The sequence below is a fragment of the Xenopus laevis genome, chromosome 1S (assembly GCF_017654675.1).
Source record: "Xenopus laevis strain J_2021 chromosome 1S, Xenopus_laevis_v10.1, whole genome shotgun sequence".
Taxonomy (NCBI): Eukaryota; Metazoa; Chordata; class Amphibia; order Anura; family Pipidae; genus Xenopus; species Xenopus laevis.
This window is the reverse complement of record NC_054372.1, coordinates 12,571,802-12,592,137: the sequence shown is the minus strand read 5'-3', so window position 1 is coordinate 12,592,137 and position 20,336 is coordinate 12,571,802. Positions and strand designations below refer to the sequence as shown.

At 40.8% G+C, this 20,336-nt stretch overlaps 1 protein-coding gene across 2 annotated transcripts; it reads right to left on the bottom strand.

Annotated features, from left to right (window-relative positions):
• Window positions 1-2,939: 2,939 nt before the first annotated feature.
• Window positions 2,940-18,615, bottom strand: c4orf48.S (chromosome 4 open reading frame 48 S homeolog). Of its 2 annotated transcripts, none has more exons than XM_018243008.2 (4): window positions 18,510-18,615; window positions 8,870-9,020; window positions 4,386-4,474; window positions 2,940-3,259 (listed from the first exon to the last, which is right to left on the bottom strand). In XM_018243008.2, exons 2-4 carry the CDS (start codon window positions 8,991-8,993, stop codon window positions 3,188-3,190), a joined length of 285 nt encoding a protein of 94 aa, XP_018098497.1. In that variant the 5' UTR covers window positions 8,994-9,020; window positions 18,510-18,615; the 3' UTR covers window positions 2,940-3,187. The 2 variants fall into 2 exon arrangements, with proteins under 2 accessions (XP_018098497.1, XP_041435306.1); XM_041579372.1 differs by lacking the exon at window positions 18,510-18,615 and adding an exon at window positions 18,126-18,199.
• Between the last annotated feature and the right edge of the window lie 1,721 nt (window positions 18,616-20,336).

Genomic DNA, 20,336 nt, shown 5'->3' with positions numbered 1-20,336 from the left:
GAATACCGAACTGAATCCTAATTTGCATATGCAAATTAGGGGTGGGAAGGGGAAAACGTTTTTTACTTCCTCGTTTTGTGACAAAAAGTCACACGATTGGAATTTGGTTTGGCCGGGCTGAAGGATTCGCCTGAAAAAAGGCCGAATCCTAGCAAAATCCTGAACCGAATCCTGGATTCATTGCATCTCTACATAGAATTACCAGTTGTCATGTTGGATATGTAGGGATCCAGAGATTTGGGTACGTATACTCAGGCAGTCTCGCCTATTGCAGGCCGGATTTGGAGAGAGGCCACCTAGGCCCGGGCCTAGGGCGGCAAGATCTTAGGGGCGGCAAGCATGCACCCCTAACATCTTCTCTATAACTTATAGTAAGAAAAATTCCCAATTCCAAAATAGAGCAGAGCAACCACCCCCACATTGACCCACCGCAGCAGCTGAGCTCAGCTTTTGTATTGTGAATAAATGTATAATACTAAGGCCGCGTGTAGCCATCCCGTCCCCAACCTGGGCTCCTGCAGTGCCGCCTGTGCTGTACTGTCTCTCGTCTTTCCCACAATGGTGCAGATCTCCTCTTCCGGGCTGCGCGCTGCGTGCATGCGAACACCAGCCTGATTAGGACCAGAGGGAGCTAGCGCAATAAATAATGCAAAGCAATAACCGTGCACGTTCTGAATTAAAATAGCAGACAGAAAGCATGTCCAACATAAACCCTGTTCATTCAGCCGTCCAGCCGCAATGTTTTGGAAACACTGAGGATACACAGCTTTTTAAATCTTCCACAACCTAATTCCCAGTACTCCGGCAGGAACCTGCGCATGCATGCAAGGTGGGGGCGATGTGAGGACCCTCTGGGGGACCCTCTGGGGGCCTAGGGGCGGCCGAGTTAAAAATCTGGGCCTGTGTAATTGGGCTCCTAAGGGTCCTTTCAGTCTACTCAGGTTACAGTATGTCCCTTTTCCTGGGTCCATAGTAATTAAAGGGGTTGTTCACCTTCAAACAACTAGTTGGTTTCAGATAGATCACCAGAAATAACAACTTTTTCCAATGACTTTCTATTTTCTATGTGTGACCGTTTTTCTACATGGTGTAAAGTGTAATTTTTCACCTTCTGAAGCAGCTCTGGAAGGGGGGGGGGGTCGCCGATCCTGTAAACTGTTTTAAATTGATACATTTAGTTGATACAGTTTCATTAAAGGCAGCTGTTAGAATTGATACAATAGTTGTTAATACTCCAGAGATGCTGCTGAGAAATGGATCAACTAATGTAGCAAAAATTTTAACCATTTAGAATCTGCGCCTGAATTACTGAGCGAACACCAGAGACACGAACATTCAACTTTAAACTTATATTTTGGAAAAACAGTAAAAAAATAAATAATGGCAAGTAATTGGAAAAAGTCTGAAAAGGGTTTATCCACTAGGTGGCAGCAGTTTAAAGTAGCATGTGCTTTTCTGGGACCGTAGCTCACTGTGAGGTATTACAGGTCCAGGTCTGCCGGTGGTTAAGCCAGATAAAGTTATTTAATGATAGTAAGGTTTTGTCATAGTTGCTATAGGAGCAAAGGAGAAGCTCAGGGTATGTAGTGAGCAGTTTCCGCTCCAACGAGGAGAAGTAGTGGGGTTAGGACCCCGTGGTGAGTACATCACTAGCTCAGGGACTCAGTGGGTGAGGACTAATGAGGGTGCCAAGATCCCAAGATGATTATTCCTGGGCAGGAAGCTTTACTCTCTGCAAGGATTTGCCCCAGGAGTGTTAGACCCTAACTGGACCCTGTTACTATTATTCTGTGGACATCTAAGTGTCTGTGAATTACTCCATTGCAACTGTTCTCTGTAAATAACAAGTCATTTTGCTGCAAGAATCACCTCTCTGAATGGATCCTTTGCTGCACTGAACTACACCAGGAACCGGGAGTTGCAGGGAGTTGCCCAGGTACATGTGTGTCTTTGGCACAAGACAAGCAGTTGTATCCTGGTCACACACAGCCATAATACACAGCTAAAGCACACTCAAGGGTGGCCACAGATTTAATTTGCACCCATGAGGATGTCTGTGCTCTACTTTGCACCCATTTTGAAGTACCTGAACTAATATGTGCACTCGCATACCTCCCAACAGTTTGGAAATAGAAAGAGGGGCAAAAAGATTTGCCTTGCCCCTGTTTGTGGCCACGCTCCCTCATTGCCATATTCATTTTACAAAATTTGGCGTGATTTATATGTTATTGCAGTTTTGCTAATGAAGGTGAATGGCCCTTTAAGCTGCAAGTCACAGTTTCCCCAAGAGACCTGTTTATCTTAAGTTATTACAATTTTTTCCTTGCTTATCTTAAATTGTTACAAAAGTATCTAAGTACACCTGACACATATTCTGGGCTCTCTCCCAAAAGCCAATTACGTTTTAGAAACATATCTTTTTGTGGTTGTTCAGTGCAGGAGATCAAAGCGAAAGTCAGGACATTTTAGTAACAATCAGGGACTGCTGGTTGAGCTGTTAAAATCGGGACTGTCCTGTGAAAACAGGACATTTGGGAGGTATGCACTCGTATAAGTACAATGTGCTTTTCTCAAATGTGTTTTTACACCAAAGGGCCCTTCTGCTTATGGGGGCCAATATTCTCCCTGTCCTACCCTAAAATAGGGGTGTCACTTGCTTGTTTTGACCCGGAAGCCTAGTTTTTGGGAGGGCTGTCTGGGGCAAAAGTGCCTGCCCTGTTTTTTTTAAATTGGCAAAACTGGGCAGGACTCTATTAGATTGACTAATAGCCTATGGTCACATCATACCCCCGCCCTTGACATCACCAACATTCCTTGATGTCATCCTGCCCCCGTGATGTCACCGCCCGCAAGCCTACCCTAAAATCATCCCTAAAGCCAGGAAAGTATTTTTCTGACCCATTAATCTATTACTCTAACTTGTTGGACATAAAAAATAATTTTTTGTAAAAAGATCCCAATGATTTTATTCTAAGAACCCCATTAAGAAATTCTTGCACGCATACATGCACATTACAGTGTCAAGGTGATATACGATGTTGTGGGGAATCGATGTTCGTGGCATGTTCAGTGTTTAACCCTTTCGCTGCCAATGGGACCTGCCAGACACTCCGGAGCAATGGGCTGTAAGCTCTTTCCAGCAGCAGAAGGGTTAAGGGAGACTGTCCTTGTCCAAGGTGGGAGAAGTTCAGCTCAAGCCCTCGGCCGTGATGCAGTCACAGAGGCTTCTCCGCTCCACCTTAAGCAGAAGGGTCTCTGTCTTTGAGGGGAGAGGAAAATGCATATTATTATTGTTGTTATTAATATTATTTCCAGTTCAACTTCAACAGATTATTTATTATATTTTATTTATATAGGGCCAGTATATTCCAGTGGGTACAACAACACAGCCCCAGATAGTGATTTCCCATGGTACCAACATCTCAGTAAAACAAATCTAAGGGAAATGAAGCTCAGGTGAATAAAGCAAATACATTCACTGTAGGTGATTTTTCATTCTTTAGGCATGCCAGCCCAATTTGCTACTGAACAAAAGTCAGACTGATACCCAGAGAGAAGCAGAATACATACATATGAGTCTCCCTATTGGCAGATCTGTTGCTATTGACACAGACTGATGATACAGACAGGGCCTGGGACCTACCTGTGATTTCAGACTGTACCCCTATTGGCCAATCTGTTGCTCATAATCCAGAATGATGATACAGACAAGGCCAGTACCAACCGTGAGTCTAGACTGTACCCCCTACTGGCCAATCTGTTGCTCAAACTTCAGAATCATGATACAGACAAGCCTAGTAGCAACCCATGAGTCTAGACTGTACCCCCTATTGGCCAATCTGTTGCTCAAAATCCAGAATGATGATACAGACAAGGCCAGTACCAACCCATGAGTCTAGATTGTACCTCCTATTGGCCAATCTGTTGCTCATAATCCAGAATGATGATACAGACAAGTCCAGTACCAACCAATGAGTCTAGATTGTACCTCCTATTGGCAGATCTGTTACTCATAATCCAGAATGATGATACAGACAAGCCTAGTAGCAACCCATGAGTCTAGACTGTACCCCCTATTGGCCAATCTTTTGCTCAAAATCCAGAATGATGATACAGACAAGGCCAGTACCAACCCATGAGTCTAGACTGTACTTCTTATTGTCTGATCTGTTGCTCATAATCCAGAATGATGATACAGACAAGGCCAGTACCAACCCATGAGTCTAGACTGTACCTCCTATTGGCCGTTCTGTTTTTCTTTTCCAGATTGATGATACAGACAAGGCTGGTACCTGCCCTTGAGTTTAGAAAGTACAGTACCTCCCCATTGGCAGATCAGCTGCTCATGATTCAGAATGATGATACAGACAGGACCTGGTACCTACCCGTGAGTCTAGATTGTAGGCTGTCTTTTTGAGGTCTTGCAGTGCTCTCTGCATGAATTCAAAGGCATGACAATCCACACAGGGGCGACCTGACAACAAATACAGCATTAGAAAACTTCAGTAAATATTAAAGTGTTTGTACCCAAAGAAAAACAAAATAAACTAGTTTGAGACCAGTACCTAAAATATAGATACTGAGTGGAAGGGAAGTATAAAAATGTTACTTTGCTTAGTATAACCATGAAACCTGACTTGCAAGCTGTGCAACTCCCAGCACCCCCCCCCCCATGATGTGTCCAAAGCAACCATCCTGCCCGCGGCACATGTTCTCATGCTTTCACATAGCCAACAAGTCCCCGGGGCACAAGATAGAGCTGCAAACACACTAAGTAATGTCTCTGCTCCATATCTGAAGCAGCACAGGGGGTTTTAAGATGGTCATCAGAGTGTCCCTTTAAAGGAGAGCTAAACCCAAAAAATTAATGTGGCTAAAAATGCCATATTTTAATAATGAGCTTATTGCACGAGGCTAAAGTTTCAGCTTGTCAATAGCAGAAATGATCCAGGACTTCACACTTGTCACAGGGGGTCACCATCTTGGAAAGTGTCTGTGACACTCACATGCTCAGTGGGCTCTGATTGGCTGTTGAGAAGCTAAGCTTAGGGCTCGTCACTAATCCAGCAGAAAATTAGCTTCCCTGGCTGTAATATAAGATGACTCTACAGGTTTGTTGATTATTAAATTCTGATGCTAATTGCACTGGTTTCTGCGCTGCCATGTAGTAATTATCTGTATTAATTACTAATCAGCCTTATATTGTGACATTTCTATTCTATGTGTACTGTATATTGTGAGTGGGTCCCTAAGCTCAGTAAGTGACAGCAGCACAGAGCATGTGCAGTGAATCAGCAGAAAAGAAGATGGGGAGCTACTGGGGCATCTTTGGAGACAAAGATCTTTACTGCTAAAGGGCTGTGGTTGCCTTGGGCTGGTACAGAAGCACAAAACATAATGTACAACATTTCTAACTAGCTTTAGTTCTCCTTTAAACAGAAGTGAAATATCTGGGTATTTATATAGCTTATTCTAGCTAATGGCTATCTCTTGGCAAGCTCTGAAGATATATTTATTTGGTGGCACTACCTGAGCCTGAGGTCGCCTGTGAACATTAACCTCTGCACTAGTGAATATATGTAACACCTCTACTTTACTCTTCTCCATAATTCATACATGGCTAATACTACTCAGACTTCTGCTCCATAAATGAACTAACTGGATGCATTTATTAACACTAGCTTGCCCAGGCCCCCCAAATGTCTAGAAGTTGACCTGTTTTACCAATATTTATTGAAATTGTATGTGAATTAGGGTTTATGGGTCCCCTATACCTCCTGGTCCCCCCTGCAGCTGCAGGGTCTGCTTCATCTTTAGTTACGCCCCTGTATTTGCCTGTGGGCAGCAACCCATAGCAACCAATCATTGACTGGATTTTTTTTCTGCCAGCTGCACATTAAACAAATAAAAACACTATGGCTACTATGGGTTTCTGCCTCGGTGCAAATTTGCCCAGTGTTAATTACTGAGCCCAAAAGAGCAGGTGTGTGTGTTTGTAAGTACTGCACATCAGATGTAACCAGTACAGCAATAGGCAGCCCTGTTTGTACCTGGCTCATTTCCATGCCCTTGTCTCCAAAAAATGTGCACGTCTGCATCAAGTTCAACCCTTTGTTAAAGTAAATCCTTCCTAAAGGTGGCCATACACGGGCCGATAAAAGCTGCCGACAGACTGAGTCGGCAGCTTATTGGCCCATGAATGGGGCTTCCCCCATCGATATCTGGCCGAAAGTTGGCCAGATATCGATCAGACGGGACTAAAAATCCCGTCGGATCGCAGCTGCATCTGTTCGTTGATGCGGTCCCGCAATCCGACCACCCGTTAGCCATCGTTAGATCCGATCGTTGGGCCCTAGGGCCCACGATTGGATCAGCCCAATATTGCCCACCTCGCGACATTGCCAAACGAGCGGATCTCTCTGTGTCCGTGGCCACCTTAACACCTAACTGGTCCACGGGAAGTTGTCATCCTGAGTATAAAACCTTGTACCCTTAACCTTTCCTTTCTTGTTAAAAATAAGGCATCCAGCCCTTTCTTGAAACGAAATAATGTTGCTGCCATCACTTTAGAGAGAGAATGCTGCAATGTTTTGTTGTATTTTTGTATGGTCTCTTTATATATCTGTACAGGGTTATCAAATCCACCCACAAATGCCTCTTCTCCAGTGTAAGCAACTCCAGCTCATCCAGTCTGACCCTTTTCAGCACTGGAGACTAAAGATTTCCTGCTGTTTTTCTTGAGGCATCGTCTGTGCTTTATAATGGGGAAGAATAACTCTGCTCCACTACCATTATTTATATCACTTTTAATAAAGGACAATGGGGCTCAGTCTGTTATTGTAATGTAGTTGAGCAGGAACTCAAAGGACCATTCCTCCACACAGACGTAATAAAAATCAAGTTTATTTATTTTGGTTCTGTTAAGGCATGAACTTATGCGTTTCGTATCACAGCAGATATTTAATCATAGGATCAGTTTATTATCCACAAGCACCCCAAGGATTCGCCGATCTTAGACCCGTTAAGGGTGTAAGCAACCTGTATATTTTTAAATCCTCAGTGCATAGCTTTACATTTATCAACACTCATATGCCCTTTAGCTGCCCACGTCAGCCGTTTATCCAGATCCTCCAGCAAAGATAACACATCCCATTTGAATGTGTTTTTTCACAGATTCCAAATATGAATATGATATTAGACCCATGCCTAGTGCAGCACTTGCACATGTGCGCAAGTATATGGCTTGTTGCTACAGACCCCGGCGCCTCTTAACAGATGTGCCCACAAAGGCATTATAATGCAGGGCAGCAGTCTTTCCCATTTCTTTTTTGGTCACCCAGTGCACAGTGGTTGCAGGGTTAACCATTACATTAGCAATGAATTTTTATAGTGTTTAATAACCCCTAAATAGCCCTAGGAGATGTATGATAGATAGATCATATATATGTATATCATGTATATATATATATATATATATATATATATATATATATATATATATATATATATACATATATATATATATATATATATATATATATATATATATATAATAAACAAAAGCCATGAATATCTTGTAAATTATATCCTAATTAACGGTGACTAGTGAAGTCATCGGTTATAAATGGTGAGTAAGTCATTTCTAACACATGACTCACTAAAACTTGTGTATTCTAATAAAGTGCCCCTTGTTGGAAAATATGAGGATTTTAGAAGTAACCTCGGAGTTCCATGGCCTGTATAAAAGAACTCAGCCGACTTATAATATCCTTATAATTTACAATAGAGGGTATTTTATTCACTATGTATATAATTTTTTAAAGAAGGTATAGGGAAATCAAGGGCAATAATTACATTCATATATATCAACGATTTCCATTTAAGGGGGGTTCACCTTTAAGTTAAATGTTAGTATGTTATAGAATGGCCAGTTGTAATCAACTTTTCAATTGGTCTTCATTATTTATTTTTTTATAGTGTTTTAATTATTTGCCTTCTTCTTCTGACTCTTTCCAGCTTTCAAATGGGGTACACTGACCCCATCTAAAAAACAAATGCTCTGTAAGGCTACAAATGTATTGTTATTGCTACTTTTGATTATTCATCTTTCTATTCAGGCCTCTCCTACTCATATCCCAGTCTCTCAATCAAATAAATGCATGGTTACTAGGGTAATTTGGACCCTAGCAACTGGAGAGCTGCTGAATAAAAAGCTAAATAACACAAAAACCACAAATAATAACAAATGAAAACCAATTGCACATGGTCTCAGAATATCACTCTCTACATCATACTAAAAGTTAATTCTGTGTTCATGGTCTATGATATAAAGTGGAATCAGCGGAATATCTTTACCTACAAGCTACCATTTCATTTTGTTTAATGAAAGAAAATGTAATTCTATGCATTTTGCAATATGCATTCGTTGTCGATTTTTTAAATATTTTGGAGTTACAGTATATTTAAATATAATTGCTGTTGAACCCGGTCTCTTGCTCTCCTCTTCACTGCTGTTTCTGACTACACACCACTGAAACAATGTAGCAAAGTTCACTTTCTTTCTGTAAAGAATCTGTTCCCCACTAACATTGCCCAGGTGCGACCCCTGTACCCCCAGTAGTTACGCCCCTGAATGAGCCCTTATCTGCAGTGAAATGGTTAACCTCATCCGTTCTTAGGCAATACTAAAACTGTAAGCCTTGCCAGCATCTGCTGCCTTACACAAAAGCTCACTGATGAGATTAAAGGATTTGGAAAACCATATTATAATCATATGAGCAGTAGTAGGAAACAATGGACAAGACAATAGAAGGCCTTAGTAGAGGCCTCCCTACCCTCTTCCCAGCAAGGAGTAATGCACTGCACTTACTTTCTGGGGGGATAGTGGTTCCAGAGGGTTCTTCTGCTGAGACCAGCTTCATGAAAGGCAGCCCCATCGTTAGCATGAGGAAGAGCTTGGAGTAGATGCACCTTGATGTGCTTCTGGAAGGCATCGCCTGGTATCTATAGGATCAGAACACCTACAGAGGAATACAATGATACAGAGGCATGTTATGACATGATTAATGGGCAGCAAATGTGGAAGCAATATAAATAGCAAATTATCCATGGATAGAAACAGAGTTTGAGATCTTCTGCACTCAACCCATTATCAATAGAATCCTTAATGAATCAGATGAAAATTAAGCATAAGACTGGCCAGATATGGGATGACTTTGACATAGTTGGCAGCTTAAATATATTGCAATATATGGACAAACAATCCCTGTTTTGTTTAAAGGTTAAAGCATATTTAGTAGTGTCCTTAATATATTGATAATGGGTTGAGTGCAGAGGACTCTTGTATTTGACTATATGTATTTTGTGGTCACACCCTCATTGCACCCCCGCATAATGGTTTTAAAAATTAGTGGTGAGCACAACTTTCCCTTGTTTGTTATAGTTTATACAGGAGCAGTGACCAGCTCCATGTTGTAGCTCCCACCCTACCCAACTATAGTCAGGTGATCCCACTGGCGTCTAATAAAAGGGCAGCCAAGTTTGGGGGTTTTACTTTGAAAGCAGCTAGTAAGTTGCAGGTAAAACTTAGTCCCTGTGTAAAATGAAGCAATAGAATTCTTAATGAATCAGATGAAAGTTGAGTGTAGATAAGAATACACGCGGAGCTCACCTAGTCTCTTAGTCGGATTTTCCCACGGGGTATCCTGTGCTTGATATCCCAGTTTAGTCAAACTGTAGAAAATATGAAGGTGTGGGACAAATCCAAGGCAGCAACTGGACTGCAATAGTTTCTTTATTGGGGGGTAGAGAGTTTGAGAAAGTTGAAAGTAGAAAGTTGAGTGTAGGACTGGCCAGATATGGGATGACTTTGACGTAGTTGGCCAGCTTAAATATATTGTAATATATGGACAAACAATCCCTGTTTTGTTTAAAGGGTAAGGCATCTTTTAGTAGCAGTATGCACAAAATGTCTCAATGCTACAATGTACTAGTTTTTATTAATAAACAGCCCTTATGCCAGGGTTGCCCAGCATTATATATAATAATCTGTATTCCTGAATCTAATTTAGTTATTACGACTGTTTGCAAATAATTGTTTTTTTTTTATTCAGAAAGGCTCCATATAAATTATTGTGCTGGTTACCACAGCATACCTCCCAACATTTTGGAAATAGAAAGAGGGACAAAAAATTTGCTGCACATTGCGCGGCCACACCCATTTTTTGCCCAGGTTTTGAAAGTTTGAACATATTCTGTGTTTTTTTCAGTTAGTTTTTGCTAATGAAAGTGAATTGCCCTTTAAGCTGTGAGTCTAACTTTTCCCAAGGGACTTCCTAAATTGTTACAATTACTTATTTGCTTATCTCAAAATTGTTATAAAATTGTTACAAAATTGTTACAAAGTATCTCATTTGTACCTCATGGTTTAGCTGTTCAGTGCAGAGAAAATCTGGACTCTACAGAACAAACGAGGGGCTGCGGGTTGAGCTGTCAAAAGAGGGACTGTCCCGCTGAAAACGGGACAGTTGGGAGGTATGCCACAGTAGTACTATGAGCAGCCCCCTCTAGCTTTATATTTGGAGAGCCACAATATTCAAATCATTGAATCTTTGGTTTTTTCCATCTGTCAGTAAAATTGATCCTATTTAGTTTCAGAAGGAAAGGTAATGGGGGAAATCATCCACACAAAGCAGAGCTCAGCCCAGAAATCGACCAGGATGCAGCAACCATTAATATCCCGTTGACAGGGGTTTCTATATGGTAGAGGTAGATAATCACAGCCTCACTGTAACAGGCCTCTTTGATTTCCAGTTGTATCTCATTAGAAAAGCCCTATTTGATTTCCTGGACCAAATGCTAGAGGCCTCTATGTGAATCCCATGCTGATTTAAACAAAAAAAGCAGCAGGCGCACCTCCAAGGTTAGACGCAAAGGAAAGAGCAAATGTATTGTCAATGGCCAGTGAATATATTAATTTGTATAGAAGAGCATATTCACTCTATAAAGATACAAAATAACTAAGATAAAACTGGAGATGAAATAAGGCCCAATAATAATATAAAACAGAAAATCACATCTGCCCTAATAATAACATACAACCCTGAATCAAATAGGGATGAATAATAAGATAAAACAGGTAGTAATACATAGTCCCTAATAATAAGGTAAATTTGCATTTAAAATGGGATCCAATAATAGGTTTTATCATTTACAAAAAAATAAAATAGGTCATTAAATAGAGCCTAATGATGAAACAGGTAATCAAATAAGGCCTCATAATAGGATAAAACAGGTAATTATATAGGGGCTAATAATACGATCACTCTGTCAAATAGGCCTAATAATAAGATCAAACAGGTAATTACATACTGTAGACCCTAATAATAGGATAGAAGAGGTAATGAAATAGAACCTAAAATAGGATAGGGCCTACAAAATTGTGATTTCAATATGGACTAATAATAAGATGAAACAGGGAATTAAATAGGGCCTTGATAATAAGTTAAAACAGGTCATTAAATAGGGCCTAATAAAAAGTTAAGGTGGCCATGCACAGGGAGATCCGCTCATTTGGCTATGTCGCCAAACGAGCGGATCTCTCCCCGATATTTAAAGGGGGCGATATAGGGCTGATCCGATCTTTGGCCCTAGGGCCCAACGATCAGATCAGAATGGAGGTGATACAGGCAGTCGGATCACGGGTTCTGCATCAACGAACAGATACGGCCGTGATCCGACGGGATTTTTAACCATGCCAGATCGACATCTGGCCGACTTTCGGGCAGATATAGATCGGGGACGCCGATTGGATGGCCCCACACACGGGCCAATAAGCTGCCGACTCGGTCTGTCAGCAGCTGTATATCGGCCCGTTTATGGGGGCCTTTAAACGGATAACAAAACAGAGCCCAGTAATAAGATAACACAGGTAATAATATAGGACCCAATAATAAGATAACATAATCAATAAGGCCTATATAAGATAACATTGCAAATCGAATATGGCAATAGTATCAGTGTTTTTGTTTGATCAGGTTCTTACTAAAACCCCACTTTATATCAATATAAATGTTATGTTTAGAACAAGTTTCCCTTGTATTAAGCAAGGTAGAAGGGTCTGACCCTGTAGCTCCTTCCAAATGGCAGGGATCAACCCTCTCTCAATAGTAGGTAATGGGCTACATATACCGTAAACACACATATATATATATATATATACAGGGTACTATACGGTGTCTGGAGAAGAGGCACTTAATATAATCCCAGAGTACAAATATATAAAGCAGGGGTATCCAACCTGTGGCCCGAGGGCTGCATGCGGCCCAGGATAGATATGAATGTGGCCCATCTTAAAACGCTCAGTTCCCAAGGAAACGTCATAATAATATAATAAGTCTATTTAATACCCAGGTGTCTCATATTCCAGTGTATATACTCTATATATCTATAGCTCCATCTGGTTAACCAACTGGTATTGTAGTTCTTTTCTGTGTATTTTCTTTAATTTAACAAATCAAAAGTGTTTGTGTATTTCATGTTTGGCCCCAGACAATTTTTCTTTTTCCGATGTGGCCCACGAAGCCAAAAGGTTGGACAGCCCTGATATAAAGGGATCCCACAATAAACGTAATACATATTTATACAAAAACTGATGGTTTTACAGAACAACAGAGAATCTCATCGGTTTTTACAGTGAGAAACTGAAGTTGCCCAATGCTCCTCTGAAGCAAATAGAGATTATTTGGGCGGCTACAAAAGGTAATGTACAGAAGGGGTCGGATGTATTTTCAGCAAATGAGAAGCTGAAATGAAATTAGTAGTTATAGACTAGTGATGGGCGAATTAATTTGCCAGGCACAAATTCGTGGCAAAATTGTCACGCGTCACAATAGTCGTGCACATAATATTGTCGAGTGTCAAAATTATTTGAATGCCCATTGACTTTGATGCATTTGGACAAAATAGTCACGCGTATAAAAATTGACGCAGGTCAAAATTATTTTGATGCCCATCGACTTCAATGCGTTTCGTGAATTTTTCGCCGTTTTGCGAATTTTTTACTTGAACAAAAATGACGGAGGTGTCTTTTTAGTTCTCCAGCCAACTACTTCTACTTAACTACTATATATATATATATATATAGATACACATTTGATTTCCCAGGGGGACATTGCATATAAATCATGATCGATATCATTGTGAGTGACAAGAGCAAAGGAAATACTCCTGTGACTAAAACATCTCCAGGCGGGGCATTTTAATAAAACATGATCTGGCAGACACGGAGCAATTCATTGTCAGTATAATTGATGTTACATTGCGTCCGTGTTGTACATTTCCTTTCAGTGAAGATCTAGAAGAGCAATTGGACTTGTCATGTTAAGTAATGGAAGACTCCGGATCCCTTAGCTGCTGTTCTCAAGAAGTGATTTAAAGGGGAGTATCAGGGTTTCTTGCCATCACTCCCTTCCCCTTTCCATACCTTACTATTCCCTCCACTGTTACAACCCACAGCAATTTATTTTCCAACCATTGTCTCATTACTGAGCACAAAGATATTTGTCCTCTGCTGCCTCTCCAATATCATCTGGTTAAAGGAACAGTAACATCAAAAAAATTAAAGTGTACAAATATAATGCAGTGTTGCCCAGCGCTTTTAAAACTGCTGTGTTCGCTTCAGAAACACTACTATTGTTTATATAAATAAGCTGATGTGTGCCTGACAAGGTTTATTAATTAAAAATATTTTGCTTCTTCACTTCTACGTTTATAGCTCCCTTTGGACACACATGTAAAGATAAGGTCATTTGGCGAGGTCACATTAGTGGATCTTTCCCTGTTCTAGCCAAATACATACACGCTGCAATGAGAGTCCATGTAGATAGATCCAGTATATGGTCAGTTTGGAACCATACTCAGGCCAATAAGCTACCAACCCATCTGAAGTTATATTTGCCTGTTTACAGCCATTCCAACCCTATTCAACTTGAACTATTCAAGACAAATACACAACAGGCTTCACGGCCATATACCTTTCTCACTCCTTAGGACTGACCTGGAGCACCTATACAGTGTTAAAGGAGAACTAAAGCCTAACTAAAAAAGTAGGTAGAAATGTTGTACATTATGTTTTGTGCTTCTGTACCAGCCCAAGGCAACCACAGCCTTTTAGCAGTAAAGATCTGTGTCTCCAAAGATGCCCCTGTAGCTCCCCAACTTCTTTTCTTCTGATTCACTGCACATACTCTGTGCTGCTGTCACTTACTGAGCTTAGGGACCCACTCACAATATACAGTACACATAGAATAGAAATGTCACAATATAAGGCTGATTAGTAATTAATACACATAATTACTACATGGCAGCACAGAAACCAGTGCAATTAGCATCAGAATTTAATAATCAGCAAACCTGTAGCATCAGCTTATATTACAGCCAGGGAAGCTCATTTTCTGCTGGATAATTAGTGACGAGCCCTAAGCTTAGCTTCTCAACAGCCAATCACTGAGCATGTGAGTGTCACAGACACTTTCCAAGATGGTGACCCCCTGTGACAAGTTTTAAGTCCTGGATCATTGCTGCTATTGACAAGCTGAAACTGTAGGCTAGTATATAAAATAAGACATTTTTACCTATATTCCTATTCAGGGTATAGTTCTCTTTTAACAGCATAAAGCCCACTGAGCATGTGCAAGTCACAGACGTATACTATACCTTAAATGGGAAATTCATGTGAATCATCACTGCTATAGAGATGCTGACCCTTTAAGCTGGTGCAATAAGTTCAGTATATAAAATATGACATTTTCAGCCATATTAATTTTTAGGATTTAGTTCTCCTTAAAATATTGTATCTGGGAAAAAGTGTATTCTTGTCACAGATCAATAGTTGTAATATCTAGCTATCCTCAAAATTAAACATGTTTAATTGCTTTATCTTCATGTTGCCCTCCAGAGGCAAGGTTATATTGATTTTCCAGCTCTGCTCTTTTACCTTTGCTGTACAAATTACTGTCTTTAGCATTTTCATTTCATTAAGAGCTAACGTGCAAGTTAAAGTAGTAAATGCAGGGCCAGATTACCCGCTAGGCGCACTAGGCACCTGTCTAGCTCTAGGAGCCTGGCCAGGAAAAAAAACCGCAGAAATATGTTCAATCTCTCATAACCTGCCAAAAATAAAATAAACATGGTAATTAGGGGGTGTGGCCATAAAAATGGGTGTGGCCAAAATTGCCGCATGAGGAAACTTTTTTTATCCTTCTTTCTATTTCCAAAATGTTGGGAGGTATGTGCTAGCATAGTAGTTCTACTTTTACAACTATAACTTTAGGTAGTTCGAAGGTACCTTGCCTAGGGCCCTGTTTAGTCTTAATTCGGCTCTGAATATATGTATTCTTATATGTTACTAAAGTTTTTATAGACTTATCATGTCCCCTCTTTTGGTCATTCTACTGACCACATCTATATAACTACCTTTAGCTACCTTGTCCCCATGGCGTAACTGGAAATTACCGGGCCCCACAGCAAATGATTTTTGAGGCCCCCAAAATTGGCCTGAAATATTGAAATTTTATATGAATTAGGTCCTCGTGGAGCCCCTATACCTCCTGGGTCCCCCTGCAGTCGCAGGGTCTGCTTCCTCTGTAGTTACTCCCCTGCTTGGCCCTGATTACAAACAAGCACATTGTGGTTAAATTTGCCTTCAAGAAGGACTAGAGTGTTTTTAAGACCAACAATCCCTTCTTGACCAGCAGAATTCTTGTGTAGGATCAGCAGAATATGGACATAACTAATGATTCTGTGTATAGTTACAGTGAATAGTGTTTCTAAGGCTGAAAAAGTAGGCGAGCAAAAATTGCACCTAAGCCATTTATTCCATATCACACCCCTGGAACTACCAACACCTTTAAACTCTGAATCCTAATTTGCATATGAAAATTAGGGGCAGGAAAGAAAAAATAGTAAAAAAAAATTTCCTTGTTTTGTGTCGAAAAGTCAAGTGATTTCTCTTCCTGCCCCTAATTTGCATATGCAAATTAGAATTCGGCTTTGGTTCAGCCAGGCACAAGGATTCAGCCGAATCCGAATCCTGGTGCCCCAAAGACCGCATTTGTGCATCCCAAATGTGTGTGTGTGTATATATATATATATATATATATATATAGCTCTATCAGCCATTGACTCCACTTTAAGCAAATTATTCTAATTTTTAAAGACAGTGACTTGTTCTTGATCCCAAGTAAGATAAAATGAAAAATCCTTATTGGTGGCAAAACCAGCCAATTGGGTTCAATTAATGTTTAAATTATTTTTTAGTAGACTTAAGGTATGGAGTTCAAGATTACATAAAGATCCCATATCCAGAAAACCCCAGGTCCTGAGCTTTTTAGATAACAGGTCCCATACCTATGCCACAAACACACACACAAGATCCAACAGCAAAGCCTTTCCCTATGTTAATTATGTGTCTTTGATAATATGTTGCGTGACTTATTTGCTCAACAAAGGAAATATATGTATATATTTGCGACAATGAAACAAGACTATACCAAGATCCAGAGAGTTTTAACCTTGTAAATATGAGTTGCGGAAAAAGTCATAAAAATTATGAAATATAAGACGAATAAGATGAAAGTGAGCATAGGATGGAAGAGATCATGGATGAGCATCTTGAATATATTGTGATATAAAGACAATGCTTGTTTATGAGCAATGTGAAGTAGCTTTAAGCTCCCCATAGACGCAAAGATTTTTCTTGCCGAACGACCGATTTTAGCGAAGTCCGACCAATCCATCGAAATTATCGTGAAGATAGTGGGATTCGAACGATCGAACATCTTACGATTTTTCGGGTGACATCTGTCAGGAAATTGATCGGCCAGGTTAAAAAATCTGTCGGCCCCAGTGCAATCTATCTATGTTTGCAGGGCCAAGCAGGCAATGGACAATTCGTACCATCGTTTCGAGATAATCGTGGTCTCGCGATGACGATCGGATCTTTTAAAAATCTTTACATCTATGGCCAGCTTCAGGCCCTATACTGTATATCTCAGTGTCGTCTGATATATTGATATAGGAGAGTACAAAGGTTGTATTATTGTCTCCATGGTCCATTCTGGGCTCAGGAGACATTGTATTTGATCATTTATAATAAGCTTTAGAAGTCCATGCAGTTCTCCTTCTCTAGATGAATAGGGACCACATAAAGGCACAGACTCCAGGCAGGGAGCCCTGTGTAAGTTCTAATTCAACTACCGGTATATCCTGAGGGCAGCAAGTTGGACGTCACTGTGCCATGTAGTTCCCCCTTTCACTTAATAATGTTCTTCTGTTCTTCTTCTTCTGTTATTAAAATGCAACTCCACCTACTGCTGGAGGACCACAGGCTGAACCTTCCTAGTTTATATCATCTTTCTTCCCAACAGATGGAGCACTAAGTTTTCTTGTCACCCATTCCTCCCCTTCCTTCCTCTGACAATACCGTTTGTCATCGTTCCCAAAACCAACATATGGGCACCACATTTGACAGGTATAAAATACAGGTCTACACACAATGCACCCGCTAATCCTTTTATTTCACGTACGTTCTACTGGACAAATAAGGTTATTTTTGGACGATTGTTGTATGAGAAAGGCAAATGTCCCCTGAATAAACAAGCCTGTGATTATTATAAGAAAGCCACAAGCACGCATATCAATACAGCCAGGGGTGTAAATATATATGAAGCAGACCCTGCAGCTGCAGGGGGGCCCAGAAGGGATAGGGGCCCCATGAGGTCCTAATTGATATACAATTTAAATAAATATTGGTAAAACTGGTCAACCTGGGGGCCTGAGAAATAATCTGCTGTGGGGCCCAGTAATATCTAGTTACGCCACTGAATACAGCACGTAAAGGGTTAACATACACCCGTCTCTTCCCGCAGCCAAAGAAAATGGTTCAAATAAATGCAGCAAATGTAGCAAGACGAATGGCTGCAGTGCCATCGCATAACTAGGAATCTCTATTGTCTCTGCAGGGAAAATAATCCCCATCCATTAACCCATTGTGTGCCTGAAAGCGACCGACTTGGGTGATGATAGGACACAATTGGGATCTTGGCAGTAAGAGTAAAATCAAATACCTGTTAATGTCTCTGCAAGTCAGTCTCCAGCAAGGGGAGCAGATGTTAGAGCTTTCGGAGGGTCTCACCATGAGCCCATTGTGTTGTAATTAGAGGGGATGTGATTGGCCCTGTACAAAGCCACACAACACTCTCATAATTGCCGCCCCACATTGTCTCTTGCACATTTATAATAGTGACCCACCAATGCCCAAGGTCAATATTTAGAAACAGTTCTAGGGTTAAAAGCCCCCTCGCCTTAATCATTTCAGCTCCCCAGCACCATTACACCGATCTCCATACAGCCTCTTTGTTTCCTTTTAATGTCTAAGCTCCAATGTAAAATACTGTGTGTCTATTATATATATATATAAAATATTCATGTTATTTGCCATAAGAGGGTACCTGATAACGCCCGGCTTTCTCTCTCTCCTTTCCCTTTGTCGCCTCCGTGTCAGGAATGGCTGCTTCAGGCTGGAACCAGAGAAAGGCTTGTGAGCCAATGCTTTCCGTACAGTGAATTAGGTGATGCTTGTTACCATGGTGAAATGTCATAGCAACAGATCAGTGTCAGCGATGGTACCCAGGAGAGAACTGACAGATTTGTAGAGGGGGTAGCTGTGAGGTTTGCATTGAGCTGGGAAAGGTGGATATTTCTTAGTTAGGGATTAATGTACCAGCAAATAGGAAGGTGTTAAATGAGCACATTCATTTATGATTAAATTCATTCAAAATCCTAAATCCAAGCCAAATCAGCTTATTATCACGTCTAAAGAGAAACAGGGGAAAGAGAAGCTGTGTGACTGCTTAACTACAATTCCCATCATCCTCAGCAGAGAGATAAAAGGACTGATCTGTGCTTCTTGATGAGGATCTGGGCACTGTTTTTGCTTCTCATCAGTTCAATTAATACAGGGATATAACTTGAGACTGCTAACTCAATGGGACAATGGTGGGTTTTTGTGGTAGTGGAGATTGCGTCTCTTGGCGTTAAAATTACGGCTGCACCGTATCCAGGATTTGGCCTTTTTCACCAGGATTCGGATTTGCCCAAATCCTTCTGCCCCGCTGAACCGAATCCTAATTTGCAAATGCAAATTAGGGGTGGGGAGGAAAAATTGCGTAACTTTTTGACACAAAACAAGGAAGTAAAAAACGGTTTCCCCTTCCCACCCCTAATTTGCATATACAAAGGGGGTTTGGCCGAATCCAAAATAGTGGATTCGTTGCATCCCTAGTTAAAATGACAAATTACGTGTAATTTTTTTGTTGCACGTCTATTGCCCCTATAATCACAACCACCAACTGGGCCAGCGAAGCCCCCCCCCCCAACCCAAGCCCGCTCCCCCTTCCCTGCCTCCTTTCCCTTTATCACAGCGACAGAGGAAAAAAGTAAAAGAGGCACATTGTGTGTGTGTGGGGTTGTCCGGGGCACATGTTGCACTGCATGGGGGGGTCAGGATATTGGGAGGGAGGCCCTTAATCATACCTCCCAACTGTCCTATTTTTCACGGGACAGTCCTGATTTTGACAGCTCAGCCGGCAGTCCTGTTAATGAAATGTCCCATCTTTCCCTTTGATCTCCTGCACTGAACAGCCAGAAAAAGATACAAAGTTTCTAAAACTTAATTGGCAGAGAGGCCAGAATACATGGCAGGTGCACTTATATACTTTTAAGGTAAAAAAAAAAACAATTTAAGGTAAACAAAGAAACAATGGTAACAATTTCAGATAAGAGGGTCTCTTGGGGAAACTGTGACTTACAGCTTAAAGGGCATGTAAAGGCAAAAAAATAAAATCACATTTTTACTTTCTTTAATGAAAAAGAAACCTATCTCCAATATACTTTAATTAAAAAATATGTACCATTTTTATAAGAAACCTGACTGTATGCAGTGAAATTCTCCCTTCATTTACTGCTGTGGATAGGAATTGTCAGACGGTCCCTAACTGCTCTGCAGGGAAACAATCATACTTATGAACAGCAGGGGGAGCCCCCGCCTTACTTCCCAGCCATGCAGAACTCAAGCAGCATTGTTTATAATGATCCCTAAGCAGCCCAGACCACACTGAGCATGTGCACAGTCTTGGTCTTGCAAAGATGTTTAACAAAGTTACAAGATGGTGACCCCCTGTGACCAACTTTGAAAGTATAAATTATTTGTTTGATTAGGCTTGTGGTGCAGTAAGTTCATGTTTATATTTAGTATACAAAATACAGCATTTCTAGCC

Bases quoted from the DNA above. Each gene is read 5' to 3' on its own strand.
- c4orf48.S (XM_018243008.2), bottom strand. From the start codon at position 8,993: ATGCCTTCCAGAAGCACATCAAGGTGCATCTACTCCAAGCTCTTCCTC. The intron at 4,475-8,869 runs GTAAGTGCAGTG...ATTTGTTGTCAG, and splicing joins AACCACTATCCCCCCAGAAA to GTCGCCCCTGTGTGGATTGT. The intron at 3,260-4,385 runs GTAGGTACCAGG...CTCCCCTCAAAG, and splicing joins CCTACAATCTAGACTCACGG to ACAGAGACCCTTCTGCTTAA.